A 16,547-nucleotide genomic window follows, 5' to 3' on the forward strand; every position below is an offset into this window, starting at 1 on the left:
GGATAAAGAGTTCCAGAATCATGCAGATTGAAACAGATGGGAGAATACTTTTGTTGTCCATAAAGCCAGTCTTTGCCAAATTGCCTTCTATTTTTATTCCCCGCCTGCACAGTCTAAATTGACTCCCTCCGCTCTCAAGCATTGAGAATAAATAGAAAAGTTTAACAATTCTCTCAGCTTGTCAACACGTTCCTCATTCTCGGTTCAGCAGTGGGAGCGTTAGCCTGCAGTTGAGGCTTCTCTCATAATTAATGTACATTAGATATCGTATGGTTGGCAAAGCGGCGCGGCTGAATTCATTAACAGGGGAAAATGATGTGTCCCAGGAGTCTGTCAGAGACAGATTACTCTAGGAGGCATCGCAGTACTCTGCATGTTGGTGGAGGGATCCAGGGAGGGTCTACTTCATGCTATGTCTGTGTAACGGTGCACTCAGCCGGCAAACAACCATTAACATGAAATGCACAGCGTTGCTTTAATAGCACCAAGTCTACATAAGTCTTTGATGAGTAGTGTAAGTACGAGGGGCCAGCATGGTGTCTCACGACAACTGATCAGCAATTCCAGGGATGTGGAAACAAACATGGCAGTTCAGGAAATGTACAGAGCTAGTGGATTTAGACTGCCTTGAATATCAAACAGCACAAAGCTTCCTTTTATCACACAGGAGATCATCATTTGTTGGCGGGTGACTGTTGGAGCTTAAGGTTCTCCATTCCACTCCCTTCCCCCTTTTTCTCTCCCTCCCTCTCATTTCCCCTCTTTCTCTCCATTCCTCTCCTTTCCCTCTTTCTCTCCTTCCCTCTCTTTTCCCCTCCTTCTCTCTCTCCCTCTCCTTTACCATCTTCCTCGCCCTCCATCCCTCTGCCCTCCCAACGGACTGATCTTGTGTCTAATGAATTTGTCCTCTGAAGGGGCTGCAGACCCAGATGTTTTCCCAGTGCAGACAGATGTTGAACTGCTCTGTTTTCTCAGTGAACGCGTTCAGTGGTGTCCTTCTCTGTCTTGAACAATGGCATGGCATTGGGTGGACTCATTGTCATGGTGATCTCCTTGAATATAGTGTATTCATGGCTATGTGCAGTTGCAGCTGCAACTCTGAATAGATAGCCCACTACGGCTGATAACGGCTAATTACACAAATTATCATAATGCCTATCTTGGTTCTTGATGGCCATAGGTTTACTTAACAACCCAATGAACAATCGATCCAAACACACTTACCTTATCGGGAAATACCGTATTGGTCCGAATATAAGACGACCCTGATTATAAGACGACCCCCCGTTTTTCAACACAAACATTTAGAAAAACAGATTTGCAGACTAGATTTGCCGAACAAAGAACTTCATTTTATTTTAAAATAACAATATTAAAAACACAGTGAATTAAACACAAAGGCAAACTATGTACAGTATGATTCAAAATTAATATCAAGCAATAATAAAGCAACATTTTTAAATAACAGAGAAAATACAGGCCACACATTTAACTAAACTTAACAAAAATTCGCCAAACTTCTCCTCCGATGTCTCTCTATCCCTCACACACGTCCTCTGCCCCGCTGTGTTCGCTCTCGCTGTCATCGCTCCCCAGCTGCTCCGCTTCCACCGGCTCCTCCCAAAGCACGTCGTCCTCGCTGCCGTCCAATGCATTTGAGATGCAACATTTTTTAAAGCCATCGATGATGCTCTGTGAGGGAATAGCATCCCATGCATGCAGGATCCATTCACACAGTAGACGGACTGACGGCTTCTGTATTTTCCCGGTCGGTGTGAGTGCGTGGTTGCCAGACAGGAGCCACTCTGTGTATTTTTTTCGCAGGTTATCCTTGAAAGGCTTGTTCACAACTACGTCCAACACCTGTAGCTGGCTTGTCATTCCCCCTGGTATGATCACAAGATCCCCGTTCATTGCTCGCACCTGACTTTTCACGGGCTCAGTCAGATGTCCGCGGAACGCATCCAGAACGAGCATGTTCCTCCTCTTCCTCAGTCCCCCGTAGCGTGCGCCCCACACAACCTTTAGCCAGTCCACTACAAGCCCCGACTCCATCCAGCCCTTCTCCTGGGCGCGCACAATAATGCCAGCTGGCATTGGGTCCTTTGGCACAGTCTTACGCTTAAGAATGACATACGGGGGGAGTTTGCTGCCACCAGCGAGACATGTCAACATGACAGTGACGCGGCTCTTCTCGTTGCCCGTTGATTTCACCAACACAGACTTTTCTCCCTTTCTATTGACAGTCACCGATGTTGGCATGTCGAAATAAACGGGTGTCTGATCAGCATTGCCGATCTGATCCAGCGGGTAGGAGTGCTTCTTCCTCAGGTTGATAACAAAGCGCTGAAACGAAAGCAGCTTCTCTCCGAAGTCTGACGGCAGGCGTTGGGCCAAACTCGTTCTCCGTCTAAGTGACAGTCCATTACGCCGCATCATCCTACGACACCAGCCGAGGCTGGCTTTAAATCCAGTGATGTTGAGCTCTCTGGCGATTTCCAGGGCCTTAACCTGGATGACAGCTCTGGTAATGGGCATTCCCTCACTTCTTTTTTCCCTGACATATTCAAAAACCCTCCGGTCAACCTCAATGAAACGACCACTTTGAGGACCACGGAAGGATTTTCGCTGACTGTTAGCATCTTTTAGACGTTGTTTTTCTGCTCGCCATCTTCTTACATTACACTCAGTGACCCCGAATGTCTTGGCAGCTTGGCAGTTGTTAGATGACTCTGCCTTATTGACAACCATTATTTTGAAATTGGCATCATAGCTCCTCCGCTGTTGTTTATTGACCTGGCCCACTTTTGAGCCACTTGTCTCTAAATGGTCAGCCTGTCTTTCCATCTTTAAACACCGGTAACGGGCTGGTTGTTAAGGACGCCTCTTCCCTCCGTCCGGAACGAATTTTTGGCGCCATCTGTGCCCGCGAATGTGTATTGACATTTAAAGGGAGCGCCGAAGAAGAGAAACTGCGCTCTGAATACTAGACCCCGAATATAAGACGACCCGACTTTTTTGGACCTATTTCGAGGGGAAAAAAGGCCGTCTTATATTCGGACCAATACGGTATTGAAGACCCAGGCTGAAGAGAGATATGGAAATGATGCTACCGTTCTTTTGGCCTCCCCACCCCACCTAGATGATCCTGGAGCTTTATTCTAAAGATAGTAGATGACTTGCCAATTTGCCTTTAGCACCACTATTGCCACTTGAATACCAAGTCACTGCATTATCCTGTGTTTGCAGTGGAGTGAGAATAGGAAGGAACAATAGTTTGAAACAATCAGGCAGAAGCTGTCCATCACCAGGGATAAAACACCTCTCATATTCCACACATTTACATTTACGTCATTTAGCAGACGCTCTTATCCAGAGCGACTTACAGTTAATGAGTGCATACATATTTTATTTTATTTTTCATACTGGCCCCCCGTGGGAATCGAACCCACAACCCTGGCGTTGCAAACGCCATGATCTACCAACCGAGCTACATCCCTACACACCTCTCTCTTACGTTCCACACCTCTCTCCCCTGTCAGTAATTAGACAAGTGAGATGATTTAATTTGCTGCAGATCAGCTGAACCCAAGTCGACTGCTGATATGGACAAGGACACCACCGAGCACTCAAGGGGAAACGGTTTTCGCACACACTGAAGGAAGGAGTGAGAGGAATCAAATTGCAGCAACTACTCTCTCTAAGCCTCCAGCCACAATTCAGCATCTAAAATGGCAGAACATACACTGCTTTGGGCCCTTGAGACAAGGTCCATCTTCTTCCTACATTTTCCCCATGACTTTTCTGTGAGCTGAATAGGAACCCTGTGTGTCTTGGCTGTTGAGGGACATATGTAATTGTTGTGCCCTTGCTGGCTGTATACTACAGAATATCCTGAACCACTATTAAGACTGCTCTGTAAATCACCTATAGTTTAGGTCTATGTTTTCATGTCCAAGGACAGAAGAGGATTTACATTAGGAGAGTGAGTGATGATGAAGTACTCTGTGTGTTTGACAGGTGCTGCCATGGACTTAGAAGACGAGCCGTTGTTATTCCAGAGCAGCTGGGATGCTGAGGAGGAAGAGGAGCAGGTGGAGGAGGATGGGGAGTCAGATACACAGATTAATGGGGGGAGCAGCGCCACTGGAGGCAGCGTAGTCTGGGGGGCAGTGGGCTGGGTCTACACACAGCCCTGGGTGAGTGGGGTGGTCCTGGGAGTTGGAGTCTTTCTTCCCTGTGCCCTCTCTGCCTACATGTTCCTATACTGCCCCCCATTGGACATAGACCTTTCCTACAGTGCCTTTGAGGTTCACAGCCACTTCTCCGCTGAGCGGTTTGATGCACTCACCATTGCCATAAAGACTCAGTTGGGGTCCTTGGACAGACGCAGGCGTGACGTGGACCACTATGACTCCACTGCTCTACAGGAGCTGCTGTTGGACAGACTGGGTAGGCAGGAAGATGGAGCATTCACTTGGACATCACATGGAGAGCTGAACACGAAATCTCTGAAAAACCACACGTCCAAAAGAGTAGTTATGCAACAGAGAGGAGTTGCCCTGAGTCAGCAAGAGACTGAGAGGCATAGAGAGGCAAGGGCTGGTAAAGCAGAGTTAAGAGAGGAGGATAAAAATACAACTAACTTAGGAAAACCTGAGAGTCGTGAGTCCAAAGGGGAAGAAAGCGACAGGCACAGTGAGAGATCTCGGACTAGGATGCACAGGTTTGCTCCCAACTACTCATACCTGCAGAGCCAAGCCCTGTGGAGGATGGAGCTGGTGTTTGTAGCTCAGGGTGGGGACAACAACATCTTCACCCCAGAGCGTCTCCGCACCATCCACCACATAGAGCACCTGCTCATGCAGCATCCCCAGTTCCAGCAGTTCTGTTGGAAACCTCTGGAGGTCCTGAGAGACCTGCCACTGGGCCCCTCCTACTGCTCCCCTCCAAGCTCCCTCCTCTCCTACCTCTTCCCCAGTGAACGTGGAGGCAGGATCTACTATGATGGTATGGGACCTGACCTGGCTGACATCCATGGTGAGTCTGAGGTTAATAAAACTTGGCATTAATGTAGTTACAGTCCAGTGGCGGTCAGTGCTGTTTAAGATGAGGGAGGACGTTTTTCTTTTTTCATGAGCATGGCCTTATTTCTATTACAGCATATTGGATGACTGTCATTCATATTCCATTCACCCAGTTCAATGTAAGAGCGATAGGTTTAGGCTACTACATGATACTAGACTTTTCCCTATATCCATCATGAGGTTGCTACAACCTAGCCAATGAATGAAAGTTTACAACGTAGGTGCACACAGGTTGAGCTGATATACAGTAGGGTGTAATCATTAGTCCAACAGTTGCAAATGAGAGTTTCTATTGGACAAATTCAGGTATGTTTATCCCCGTTTTGTTTTTTTTGCTTCCATTTAAGAAACCTTTTTCAACAGAATCGGCAGGATGAATACACCCCTGATCACGCGTAAACACAGTTCACTTTCATAGCAGCCACATTGTATTCCTTCTCGCATCTATGTGCTCTCCTCTCACCTTGTCCCTTCGCTTGTGGACTTCAATGCACAACACATCAGCTGTATGTGACCAGGCGAAAAACCTTTCCAAGCCAAACCATATCATAACCGCTACACACAGCCTACATCGTTGACACCATATTAGATAAAGTAACGTCATAATCAACATAGCTAATAGAACTAACACGTTAGTAAACCCGCTACAATCATGCAGTAACATTACAGTGTACAGTCAGTAAGCAGTTTAGCACTTACACCGGCGGGCCCCGGAGGCAATAAATTAGTAAAACCAAAAGCTTACCTTGACTTGGAAGAGTTCCAGTGTTGTGTTGGATAGTCATAGCCAGCTAGCTAATATAGCATCCCTCTGTCTGAGCAGGGTGTTTGAGTAGCTGCATTAGCTAGCTAAGTAAGTGAAACTGAAAGTGAAATAAAGACAATCTCTCTCTCTATCTCTCTCTTGCTTCTCCTTCATTTTGGAAGAAATTAATTTATTAAAAACTGTTCAACTATTGTCTTTCTCTCTCTTTGAGTCAACTACTAACAACATGTTATGCACTGCAGTGCTAGCTAGCTGTAGCTTATGCTTTCAGTACTAGATTCATTCTCTGATCCTTTGATTGGGTGGACAACGTCAGTTCATGCTGCAAGAGCTCTGATAGGTTGGAGGACGTCCTCCAGAAGTTGTCATAATTACTGTGTAAGTTTATGGAACCATGTGCCTCCTAGGTTTTGTATTGAAGTCAGTGTACCCAGAGGAGGACGGAAGCTAGCTGTCCTCCGGCTACAGCATGGTGCTACCCTACAGAGTACTGTTGAGGCTACTGTAGACCTTCATTGCAAAATAGTGTGTTTTAATGTATTATTTGGTGACGTGATTATATTTAGTATAGTTTTGTCTAAAAACGATTATTATCACTGAGGAGGATGATCCTCCCCTTCCTCCTCTGAGGAGCCTCCACTGGTACAGTCACTGCTCTGCAGGAATAAGTAGGGAGCTGGTCTTTCATTTTAATACGGGAGATCAATCGTAACATCAAAGGGAGCAGGCAGTGACTACCACTTTGATCTTCACTTGTGTTTCTGCTCCCAGGTGCTCTGAGTCTAGCGATCACCCACCCACAGTTCTACTGGTATGTGGATGAGAGTCTGGCCCCTGACCGACTCTCCTCCTCTCTCCTGCGCAGTGAGATCCAATTCGGAGCTCCGCTGCCCTCATACTACTCCCTCCAAGACCGGCCTGAGGAGCAGAGGCAGCGCTTCAGGAACTTTGTAGTTCAGTACGCTGACATCCTGGCTCAGCAGTCCACCAGGTGGGCTATGGCTTATGGGCCCTCTGTCAATGCTGATGGTACGCTGTGTGCTGTGTAAACTCTAAAAGAACCACATTATAAAAAACAAATGAGCCATGGATATTGAGATTAACTGATGTTGATTTTAATTTCCCTCAAGACTTGACTTTGTAAATATTGTCTCCGATTTCCAATTGTAATTAAGCACATCAAAAGAGTCCCTCCTTTCACGACACCCACACAGAATTCTATCATTCCCTCTTTCTGACTACGAGTGTCTCTCTGGGTTTGTGTGATGCCAGCCAGGTGAAGGTGTTGTATGGGGGCACAGAACTGTTTGATAACGAGGTGAGACAGACCTTCCACAGAGACATGTTGCTGGCGCTGATCAGTGGGGGCTGCATCACTCTACTGGTCTATGTCCTTACCTCCTTCTCAGGTAAGGTCCCATGCACTCTCTCACCTGCATTGGATATTACATGCATGTTATTCTAACATTTACTATATTTCATTTGCTGTCATACATACAGTGGGGAAAAAAAGTATTTAGTCAGCCACCAATTGTGCAAGTTCTCCCACTTAAAAAGATGAGAGAGGCCTGTAATTTTCATCATAGGTACACGTCAACTATGACAGACAAAATGAGGAAAATAAATCCAGAAAATCACATTGTAGGATTTTTAATGAATTTATTTGCAAATTATGGTGGGAAATAAGTATTTGGTCAATAACAAAAGTTTCTCAATACTTTGTTATATACCCTTTGTTGGCAATGACACAGGTCAAACGTTTTCTGTAAGTCTTCACAAGGTTTTCACACACTGTTGCTGGTATTTTGGCCCATTCCTCCATGCAGATCTCCTCTAGAGCAGTGATGTTTTGGGGCTGTCGCTGGGCAACACGGACTTTCAACTCCCTCCAAAGATTTTCTATGGGGTTGAGATCTGGAGACTGGCTAGGCCACTCCAGGACCTTGAAATGCTTCTTACGAAGCCACTCCTTCGTTGCCCGGGCGGTGTGTTTGGGATCATTGTCATGCTGAAAGACCCAGCCACGTTTCATCTTCAATGCCCTTGCTGATGGAAGGAGGTTTTCACTCAAAATCTCACGATACATGGCCCCATTCATTCTTTCCTTTACACGGATCAGTCGTCCTGGTCCCTTTGCAGAAAAACAGCCCCAAAGCATGATGTTTCCACCCCCATGCTTCACAGTAGGTATGGTGTTCTTTGGATGCAACTCAGCATTCTTTGTCCTCCAAACACGACGAGTTGAGTTTTTACCATCTGACCATATGACATTCTCCCAATCCTCTTCTGGATCATCCAAATGCACTCTAGCAAACTTCAGACGGGCCTGGACATGTACTGGCTTAAGCAGGGGGCCACGTCTTGCACTGCAGGATTTGAGTCCCTGGCGGCGTAGTTTGTTACTGATGGTAGGCTTTGTTACTTTGGTCCCAGCTCTCTGCAGGTCATTCACTAGGTCCCCCCGTGTGGTTCTGGGATTTTTGCTCACCGTTCTTGTGATCATTTTGACCCCACGGGGTGAGATCTTGCGTGGAGCCCCAGATCGAGAGAGATTATCAGTGGTCTTGTATGTCTTCCATTTCCTAATAATTGCTCCCACAGTTGATTTCATCAAACCAAGCTGCTTACCTATTGCAGATTCAGTCTTCCCAGCCTGGTGCAGGTCTACAATTTTGTTTCTGGTGTCCTTTGACAGCTCTTTGGTCTTGGCCATAGTGGAGTTTGGAGTGTGACTGTTTGAGGTTGTGGACAGGTGTCTTTTATACTGATAACAAGTTCAAACAGGTGCCATTAATACAGGTAACGAGTGGAGGACAGAGGAGCCTCTTAAAGAAGAAGTTACAGGTCTGTGAGAGCCAGAAATCTTGCTTGTTTGTAGGTGACCAAATACTTATTTTCCACCATAATTTGCAAATAAATTCATTAAAAATCCTACAATGTGATTTTCTGGATTTTTTTTCTCTCAATTTGTCTGTCATAGTTGACGTGTACCTATGATGAAAATTACAGGCCTCTCTCATCTTTTTAAGTGGGAGAACTTGCACAATTGGTGGCTGACTAAATACTTTTTTTCCCCACTGTAGTATCTGAAAAAAGCTAGCATAAGTATCTTATTCTTAGAATTTTGATACCACATACAAGACTTGTAGCATGAGGTCTCCCACTCAGTCACTTTGTTGTGTCTACAGTGTTCCTGACATTCTTTGGGCTCACTAGCATTGGTCTGAGCTGCCTGGTGGCTCTCTTCCTCTACCATGTGGTCTTTGGGGTGAGATACCTTGGCATCCTCAATGGAGTTGCAGCCTTTGTGATCATTGGCATTGGTTAGTGACAATATATAAATATACTCTATAATTTCTCTCATGGTCAAACTGGTAACAGGTAACATGCCACTCTTTATTCTGTTTCCCCTCTTACTGTTCTCCAGGTGTGGATGATGTGTTTGTGTTCATCAGTACCTTCAGACAGGCTTCCCACTTGGTCCACCCGGTGCAGAGGATGATGTACACGGTAAAAACTGCCGGCCGAGCCACCTTCCTCACCTCCTTCACCACCGCAGCTGCCTACGCTGCCAACACCTTCTCACAGGTACTCAGAGATATTGTCAGTCCACATCACATTATCCTTCCAAAGGGAATGAATGGCTGTGAGGTGGAACTGTTTGTATATGTATCAATATGAAAAGTACAATGTACATTTATTGCGATATTGAGGTCTTTTATCCTTACAAACAGATTCCGGCAGTGCATGACTTTGGCCTGTTCATGGCCCTCATCGTCAGCTGCTGCTGGCTCTGGGTGTCCATCCTCATGCCCGCTGCCCTGTGTATCTGGACCCAGTGTGTTGATCCCCAGGAGAATGCCTGTCTCAAATGGTGTGATTCCAACTTTCCTCCGTTTTTTTCTACAGAACAGAGTTCTTATTGTTGTGGTGCTTGCCTTTTCATTCTGTTTTCCTATTATGAACAAAGTGAGGTTCTAAAGCTGCATCTCTCAGATACACTTTATCTTAAAGGTGGAAAGCACTTACAGGACTGTCAGTGAGTCACAGTCCTTTGTCAGATGAGGATGAAGATGTGGCCCTCCTGTCGGTGGAGATGGAGCCAGGTGAGATACTGATCTGGACAGAGCTGGATAAATGAAGGGCAGAAGAATGAAAGGTAAATGAGTCCTGACACTATTCACCCCCTCTTTCTGTCTCACCCTGTCTCATCCAGGCTCCTGTGACACAGATGTAGATGCAGCCATTTTGTCCCTGTCAGTGGAGACCTCGCTCTCACCCCCAGGGCGGGGGACTGCAGGCGTGGTTAGCGCTAACCTTCAGTGGGCTCTGAGGCACTGGGTGGCAGAGCCAGCCGTGGAGAAACGCAAAGTAATTCTAGGTAAGGGCTATGTCTGTCTTCAGGGGCTGGGAGGACCACATCTCATGATGCCCATATGCTTTTTTCAACTTAAGTGTTTTGTATTGCCTATCCCTGGCTCTTCCTCACAGAAAATCAATTTTATCGTATGCCTCTCCCCTCAGTGATCTACGCCATCTGAACTGCCTCTCTTACAGGCCAGTCTTTGTCTTGCTGCCCATAGGCATCTACATCCTGGTCCTGCTGCTGTCTGCTGGCTGCTGCTGCCTCCTGCGGCCAGCCACTCATGCCCCGTTACTGTTTCGTCCAGACACCAACCTCCAGACTCTACTGGGACTGAGGAACAACCTCAGTGCCCAGGGCATCTCCTGCCACATGTGCTCTGGTGAGACGTCACCATCAATCTGTGTGATGGAACCCAGATGGGTGTAAAGTAAACCAATTCCACTACTTTAAACCCAAATTAACTTTAAACCCATGTCCTGCAACTGTCTGGTTGTAAATGTTTTTATATGACATAGTACAATTCATTTTAAACTGGGATATTAATTTACAGTCGACTCCTGATAAGAGCTGACTCAATTACATTATTTTTCTTCCTACGGGTATTTGCATGCTCCAGTTCAGTGCCCACATTCACAACACTCCCAGGCCATTGCATATATCAGGATATTAAGGGCAGCCAAGCATTTGGCATTGATTTGAAGTGTCGAATCGAAGTGTCCTATTTCCTGCAGGTCTCTTCATGGAGAAACCTCATCTTCTGCACAGCTCTACCCATACTACCCCCTCCATGCCTGGGTTTCACCCTCAGCACCATACACAAAGCCCTTCAAACTCAACTCTACAGAGCCCAATCAAACCAAGCACTTCCACCATCACAACAGGTACTGGATAAAATGTTATTATATATCCAAAGAGGATCCACATGAATATATCTGTGTCAATGTGTGCCTCTTTTTCTCTACTGCTACTACTACCACTCACTGTATCCGTTCATGACAGGGCCTCTGCTGACAGTGTATGTCTCTAAGCTGGATGTGGGTGCTTCTATCACTCTGTACCGCTTCTCTCTGAATACCAGCGTGCCATCGCCCTGGAAAAGCCTCAGTGTCGGGCATGGAGAAGTTCCATCCTTTAAGGTTAGGAGACCCTCAAATAAAAACACATTATTACTGGGTTATTATCTAATATCTCACCTCTGATAACCAACTCCATCATATACTTAGTATAACTTCTGGTGTCTCTAAACAGGCATACAGTGGACCTCACAGCAACTTCAGCAACCGCATGACTGTGTGTGTGTCCCGTGTCTACCACCCCCACCCTCGCTGGATGATCACTTCCCAGTCATGTGACCCACGCCACGGCTGGAGGTCAGAGTTCAGCTTCTATGTGGCATCGGCTGAGCAGCAGCACAGCAGGTAAGAGGAATGTCGAGGGACAGATGATGGCGGAATAGTGAATTAGTCAGTCAGTCAAGCTATTTGTGGGCAAGTTGTTGACAGAGCTCCTTGTGCCTCCCAGGAGGCTATACTTTGCCCAGCACAAGCTGAGTCCTCATCCCAGCCGAGTGTGTGCAGAACCACCTGGCTGTGTGATCAGCTCCGGGCCTGACGGACCTACACAGGGCTCTTTCTACACTCCACTCCCCACAGGTAAGAGAGGGAGAACACCTGGAGCCAGAAGATATCAGGGAACTGCATAAATACGCATTGGTTTAAAATTAAAGCATGTACTATGAATGTTTGCCTATGAATGTGAGGGAGTTACTTTTTTCCTCATTTCTACCTTATATCAAAGATTCCACCTCACCCAAAAGGTCCAAGACTTCTGGTTTTAACCCCTGTAGTGGAGGTGGCTGTGGCCAGCCAGCAGTCCGTCCTCTGGTTGACACTGGTGCGATGGTGTTTGTGGTTTTCGGAATACTTGGAGTCAACCGCACCCAACGCACAGACAACCACGTCATTGGGGACATGGTGAGGGGCCAACTGCATGACAATAAAGATATAAGGTGTAATTCAATAATCAATACTGTTTTAGTGGTATTGATTTGCTCTAAATTATCTCCAAAGGGCAGTGTGATATTGGATCCAAACTTTGATATCTTCCAAGAGATTGGACACCTCTGCCAAATCTGTAAAGCTATCAGTGCTAATAAACAGCTTGTGAAGCCGGGAGGAGCCCAATGTCTACCCTCAGGTACCAACTGCACAGACACACAGTCTAACACATCTAACAGCACACATATACAAACCATGTTTGATATGAGTTACATGTATTCTCTCTCGTACTCTCTCTCTCTCTCTCTCTCTCTCCCCCTCAGGCAACAAGCTTTCTTCTATCCTGCCCTTACTCAACCCAGACTGCCACTCCCTCCCTGAGCCCAACCTGCTGCCAGGCCAGCTGTCCCATGGAGTCGTGGGGACGCATGGTGGCAGAGTAAGCTGGCTCTCCATGGCCTTTGAGTCTGTAAGTACGACGGTTGTCCATGGTGTATACTACCACTTCTAATGTAATGTTATGTTGTAGCCCAGTCCAGATCTGTGCCAGAAACTGAGCCCATGTCTTTTTCATCTGTCTGTTCCCAAGACCACCTACAAGGGGAAATCGTCTTTCCAGACTCACTCAGACTTCCTCCAATGGGAGACCTTCCTACAAGAGCAGCTCTCGACTCTCCCAGAGTCCTCTGCTCTACGGAGAGGTTTCCAGACCTGTGAGCACTGGAAGCAGATCTTTATGGAAATCATAGGCAAGTGGAGAGGCCGGAGGACACAGTTGTTCCATACCTAAGGCACAATTAATAAATGTTTCATTTTTTCGACTACCTGTCGGGCAGCTAATAAATATGTATCTAAAATATTATTATTTCAGTCCTTCTGGGAATGTAACCTTCCTGTGCTGACTGACTTTTCTGTAGGTGTCGAGAGCGCCCTCTGCAGTCTGCTCCTGTCCCTGGCCATCTGTGTGGCAGCTGTGTCTGTTTTCACTGCCCATCCGCTTCTGCTGCTGCCAATACTGCTCACCATCCTGGGTAAGACACTGCTGATCAAGCCTTTGTTATCTGATAGGCCCACTGTGCATAGACTGCAGAGAAAAGTATCCAATAATAAGATATGATGCAGTATTGATATGAAGTGTTATTGGGAATAATGTAAGAGGAAGTCACTAACTGTTGTACTGTACATACTGTATTTTCTGTGGTTTTAGCCTTGGGAGGGTTAGGGGTCATCTGTCTGTCAGTGTGTGACTGATCTCCTGACCAAATACAGGGGTCATCTGTCTGGTGGTGGCCATCATGTACTGGCTGGGCTGGGAGTTGGGGGCCGTGGAGGCCATCTCTCTGTCCATCCTAGTGGGCTCCTCAGTGGACTACTGCCTGCACCTGGTGGAGGGCTACCTGCTAGCTGGGGAGACCTTACCAGCCACACCAGGACACACTATGGTACGTACAACACATAATCTGATATGCACTCACTAACTGTAAGTCGCTCTGGATAAGAGCGTCTGCTAAATGACTAAAATGTAAATGTAATGTAATAATCTATAACTGGCATAGAGGTATTGAATTCACTCCTTTATACATTCTACTGTAAGAGAGTAAAACTCAGTAAATGAAGGATTTGCCTCGAGAATATTCGGTTTACTTAAAGGTCCAATGCAGCCATTTTAATCTCAATATCAAATCATTTCTGGATAACAATTTAGTACCTCACTGTGATTGTTTTCAATTAAAATTGTTTTTTTTTAAAGAAGAAAAAAATAGCTTCTTAGCTAATTTCTCAAGCAAGAATTCTGCTAGGACTGTCTGGGAGTGGTCTGAGTGGGGAGGGGAAAACTGAAAATGTGCTGTTATTGTCAGAGAGGTTTGGAACTCTTTCTTATTGGTCTATTAACTAATTTAATTTGGTGATGTCACCAGGCAGGTCAAAAAACTCCATCCCACCAAAACAGGCTGAAATTTCAGGTGTTCTTTTCAAACAGAGCTTACACTAAAAGGGCATTATCATCATTTTCACAGTATTATTCCAACCTCATAATATGGAAATATATAACACACAGGAAATTCACGTTTTCTGACTCCACTGGTCCTTTAAAAGTCATCATATTTAATGGAATAAGCCTGAGGGCAATAATGCATAAAGAGAAAAGACTCATTATATTAATCTGTTTTTCATTCTCAGAACCTGTCAGCTAAAAGGCAGAGAAGGTCCCTAGATGCAGTGAACCACGTGGGAGTTGCCATAGTGTCCAGTGCTGTCACCACAGTGATCTCCACAGTCCCTCTCTTTTTCTGTGTCATTGTACCTTTTGCTAAGTTTGGCCAGATCGTGGCCATTAACACAGCAGTGTCCATCTTGTTTACCCTGACTGTGACCGCAGCCATGTTGGCCACCATGGGCCCTGCCAACTTCCACAGGCCTCCTGGAGCTGTGTTGAAGGCCATCCTGGCAGTACTGGGCACCATAGCCTTTGGCACTGCCCTGTGTTGGGCAGGAGGGCTACTAGGACCAGTCACCTGGCACACAGCAGTCACCATGTGACCCCACAACCATAACTCAACCACTACTGTCACTGTTACCTCTGTAAGCAGAACCAAAAGGCTCAGTCTAAACCTCAGTGTAGTATTGTTCTATAAATGCAGGTGGAAGGTTTCAGATGTAAGTAAAAGCATCTTATGGAAGTAGATCTTTCTTGGTGTGGATGATTTAAAGTTGAATAAATGTTTACCAAAAGAACAGAACATAGTCTGTTGAGAATAAGTAGTCTGCAGGATATGTTTTGGTTTCTGTGGATCCAGCCTACTGCTGAAAGAAGGAGATGACACAATGGTAATGAAATACTGGTTGAGTCCACATTGTTCTATTGTCCACGTTATGCTGTTCCTGACAGGAAAATCACTGACTGTTCTCTGACCTGCTGTTGTTAGCACTGACCTCATCTCTGTCAGTTTGAAACCACACTTTGAGGTCCAAAAAGACAGGTATTGTATCATAAAAAATACAAGCCAGAATGTGTCACGCACTCCCTTATTCCAGTGATATCACTCACATCACATCCAACTGGGCACATCCCTCAGTTCAATGTCTAGTTTTGATTTACATTTGATTGAATTGTCAACTAACATGAATTCACAACCTGGACTCAGGGGTAGACGTAACATAGTACATGTAAATCCGGGGCACTCCAATTAGTATGATATGTTACGTTTCTTATGGTATATACTAATTTGTGGAACTCCATCATCCATTTCGTATGATATGTTACGAATTACAATTCATATGATATATGCTAGGCTGGCTAGGGGTTAGGGTTAGGGGTTAAGGTTAGTGTTAAGAGTTAGGTTAAAGGGTTAAGGTTAAGGTTATGTAACATGCTAAGTAGTTGCAAAGTTGCTAATTAGCTAAAATGCTAAAGTTGTTCTTTATGAAACATGCAAGCTTTGGGTTGCTAGACGTTCGCAACCATTTGAAACCATACCAAACATAACTACTGTGTCATACTAATTTGAGTTTACTATGTTATGTCTAGTCTATCAGACCAGGCTGGAATTCAATGTGAAATCAATAAAAAATGTCACTGTGTCATTGGATTTAGGTTAAACATTGGGTGAAAAAAAGACTCAATTCCCTTACATTGATGACTTTTTGCAAATCCAATCCGTTATCCACGTTGATTCAGCGTCATCACAGACTTTTTTGATTGAAATGACATAAAACTGTTGATTAAACCCGTTTTTGCCCAGTGGGGTGTCTCTTCACTTATCTGATTGTTCAGAAGAGAATGTTAGGAGTCATAAAATCATTCAGGACAAGGCAAATAAATGTAAATTTAGAAGGATGTAAAAACAGTGATGAAAGGTACTTTAGCTGTAGGCCTACTCTAGGGATGAATATGGGTAACGAGGAAATTATAAACAATTTCCCCCAATGTTGGCACTAATGCAATTCTACAAAATACAAAACAGGTTGTCGCATGGAAGCCTTTAGCCTAGCATATTTACTTCGCACTAAGTCGCCATATTAACCCTGCCAGACTGCACACGCGACCCGAATGCAGTTAATAAACCCTACAGGAAACCCCTACAGTAGGCTATAGCCTATAAAATAACATGCGCCTCCCTGGGCTGCTTTTTGACCTGTCATTGTGAATCTTCAGACAGTCACACATTTGATAGGCCTATGCACAATTCACTAGGCATCTCTGTCACAGACACAATTCAGAGGCACGAGGGTCAATTCTATCATCTTCTGCTATTCTAGAGCCTAGGCTATTTTCCTATCCAGTCCCAATCCCACTGAAACCCCAAATCCTGACTCCTGTATCGCATGAA

The 16,547-nt window shown here is 45.4% G+C and overlaps 1 protein-coding gene across 1 annotated transcript; it reads left to right on the top strand.

The window, feature by feature from the left end:
• Positions 1-895: 895 nt before the first annotated feature.
• On the top strand, positions 896-14,757 carry LOC311144435 (protein dispatched homolog 3-like; the record flags this gene model as incomplete). Its single annotated transcript, XM_084180449.1, is given in 22 exon segments — positions 896-979; positions 981-1,044; positions 4,021-5,040; positions 6,625-6,844; positions 7,126-7,262; positions 9,042-9,176; positions 9,281-9,441; positions 9,588-9,727; positions 9,868-9,959; positions 10,070-10,234; positions 10,437-10,598; positions 10,951-11,100; positions 11,219-11,355; positions 11,468-11,637; positions 11,741-11,871; positions 12,017-12,192; positions 12,289-12,415; positions 12,540-12,685; positions 12,806-12,965; positions 13,134-13,247; positions 13,486-13,658; positions 14,398-14,757. Coding segments are annotated over 22 exon segments (4,224 nt in total).
• Between the last annotated feature and the right edge of the window lie 1,790 nt (positions 14,758-16,547).

The sequence above is a fragment of the Coregonus lavaretus genome (genome assembly GCF_964263955.1).
Source record: "Coregonus lavaretus genome assembly, chromosome: 17".
Lineage (NCBI taxonomy): Eukaryota > Metazoa > Chordata > Actinopteri > Salmoniformes > Salmonidae > Coregonus > Coregonus lavaretus.